Here is a 2,462-nt window from a genome sequence, read left to right as displayed (position 1 = left end):
AGCAAAATCATGGATTTTTGTCAAATTATAACAAAATAATACATGTACTTTGCAATTAGGTTAAATGGACAAATTAAATCAACTTATTAACTTTTTTTTGTAAAATGATTCCCATACAAAGTAAAGTGTCTGGAATTTGAATCAAAATGGTATTATAAAATAAAATCAGAAAAATGGGTTATGGTTTTGGCATGTACCGCTTTTGACAACTGCAAATTTCGATGATGTTGCTAAAAATGAACTTGAACCAGCGAATTCCATTGTAGCTTTGAAACGTACTTCACATTATTTTTCAAATTTGGTCCGAACATGCAGATTAGCCATAAAAATTGACTAGTGAGATCTTTTGATGGATTTTTTTTTCTGATAACAACAGTCTGGGAAGCACCGTGGCGCGTTTCACCTCGTGTGCCGATGCACTGTCACTGCCGGTGAAGGTTGAGCACTTAGATAGTATTACGCGCACTCGCTGCTTCTCAGTATAGAATACAAACGTCGAACGCTATGGAAGTACTCTCACTGATCGGAATCGCAGCGCTGCTGCTGTGGAGCTATGGCACCTTCAAATCACTGTTTGAACTTTGCTGGGGCCTTTGGAAGCAACGATCGGAAGGAGTGGACTACGTTCGACGATACGGGAAATGGGCCGGTAAGATGACATGGCGTTTTTTTTTTTGATTGTGTGATTGAATTTTCAGTTTATCTTTTTTGTAGTCATCACTGGAGGATCGAATGGAATTGGACTACAGTACGCTAGGTTCTTTGCGCAGAAAGGTCTTAACGTTGCGATCATTGCCATAAATGATGAACAATTAGAGCAAACGTCGAAAGAAATCCAGCAACAGTATGGTGTCCAGGTTAAGAAGATTCCGATAGATTTCTCGGAAGGATTCGGAGTGTACAAGTTGATTGAAGAAAAACTTATTAACATGGAGATTGGCGTTCTGGGTAAAAACATTTTCTCGTGGAATATTTGAAGTGCTCAAAACGAGTTTAATGTAAATATTTTCTTCAGTGAATAACGTTGGCATCACTCATGACAAAGCATACTTTGAAACCATTGAAATCGAGAGCTATGAGCGTTTCGTCAACGTTAACATCAATGCAGCCGTTATGATGAGCCGAATTGTGTTGCCTCAGATGAAACAACGGGGGCGTGGCTTGGTCATCAATATCTCCTCGGCATTCGGATTAACCCCGGTGCCAATCTGTTTGATGTACGGTGCATCGAAGGCGTTCATGTTGAGCTTCAGTGACGCTATGCGGGAAGAGTTACGCCCCTTTGGAGTAGAATGTCAAACCGTAACGCCATTATTTGTAAGGACTAGCTTGACGGAGGATTTTGCCAGGACGACTCTGGGTGCACTGGTGTGCGCGAACCTTGATTCCTTTGGAAAGTTTCTAACAATGACCATCGGCAAATCCACCAGAACAACTGGATACTGGATGCATGGGATAATGGTGAGCTGGAATTTTAAGGTTTATGCTTGTCAGTTTTCATTAAAATTTCTTTTTTAGCTCACAGCCAGCAATCTGATACCAAGAGATATATTGTGTAGACTGCTTCATTTTTTCATTAAATACGCTGCAGCGAAAATAAATGAAAATAAATAAAACCAAAAGCCAAAATTGACATAATGAATTATTCTAATTTTCTCATGAAGTACCTTATTCTCAATTATATCAGTCCAATTTTCACTTTTAAAATTGCGGGTTGATATATAAAACACAGATATCGCAATGGAAATTTCCTTGATTTCCCTGTGTATAGACTATCGTCGTACCTGCCACACAATATACGAATGCAAAAATGGCAACTTTGACAAAGAAAGCTTTTATTTAATAACTGTGGAAGTGCTCATTGCTGAGAAGCAGGCTCTGGCCCAGTAAGGACGTAATGCCAAGAAGGAGAAGAAGACCACATCTCCACCTTTTCTAACGTGTGGTTGGCGATAATCAAGCTATTGCGCGTACGATCGTGCCTTTCAAATTATGCTGCACAAAAGACGTCGAAAATGGGCAGATTTGAACGATTATCAACGGATGCACGCTCATCCCTGCAGCGCTCACACATACGGTTCCCGGTAATGTACACAGAGTGCACTCGTTTTGAATGGGACGACGGTTGCTATCGCTCGCTGCAAACGATAATAGCATAAGCCAAAAATAATTGCAGCTTTTGTGCAAATTGCGAAAACGTGATAAGCGCACACGCCTTCAGAGTGCAGTGCGCTGATCCGACCGGGTGCGCTTTGCGTCGATGTTCGGTATTTTCTTGAAGCTTGAGATGTGTTGGTTTTGATTGTATGCATAGTTCGCAGTCATACACTGGACTTGGACACTTGGTTGAAACTCATTTTCTTGGATGTCTTTTCGTCGAATTAAGACTTTTAAAATGAAATTTTGTTGAATGGACATCGAGTTCTTTGTTAAGATTCTTTTTGAAAGATTATTTGGTCGCA

The 2,462-nt window shown here is 40.3% G+C and overlaps 1 protein-coding gene across 1 annotated transcript; it reads left to right on the top strand.

The window, feature by feature from the left end:
* Positions 1–397: 397 nt before the first annotated feature.
* Positions 398–1,633, top strand: LOC5565887 (hydroxysteroid dehydrogenase-like protein 1). Its single transcript, XM_001650229.2, has 4 exons — positions 398–649; positions 715–948; positions 1,016–1,461; positions 1,519–1,633. The coding sequence occupies exons 1-4, from the start codon at positions 505–507 to the stop codon at positions 1,612–1,614; spliced, it is 921 nt and encodes a 306-aa protein (XP_001650279.2). The 5' UTR covers positions 398–504; the 3' UTR covers positions 1,615–1,633.
* The last annotated feature ends 829 nt before the right edge of the window (positions 1,634–2,462 follow it).

The sequence above is a fragment of the Aedes aegypti genome, chromosome 2, assembly GCF_002204515.2.
Source record: "Aedes aegypti strain LVP_AGWG chromosome 2, AaegL5.0 Primary Assembly, whole genome shotgun sequence".
Taxonomy (NCBI): domain Eukaryota; kingdom Metazoa; phylum Arthropoda; class Insecta; order Diptera; family Culicidae; genus Aedes; species Aedes aegypti.
Note: the sequence above shows the minus strand (reverse complement) of the source record. Positions and strands in the feature narration are given on the sequence as shown.

Bases quoted from the DNA above. Each gene is read 5' to 3' on its own strand.
- LOC5565887 (XM_001650229.2), top strand. From the start codon at position 505: ATGGAAGTACTCTCACTGATCGGAATCGCAGCGCTGCTGCTGTGGAGC. The intron at 650-714 runs GTAAGATGACAT...TCTTTTTTGTAG, and splicing joins ACGATACGGGAAATGGGCCG to TCATCACTGGAGGATCGAAT. The intron at 949-1,015 runs GTAAAAACATTT...TATTTTCTTCAG, and splicing joins CATGGAGATTGGCGTTCTGG to TGAATAACGTTGGCATCACT.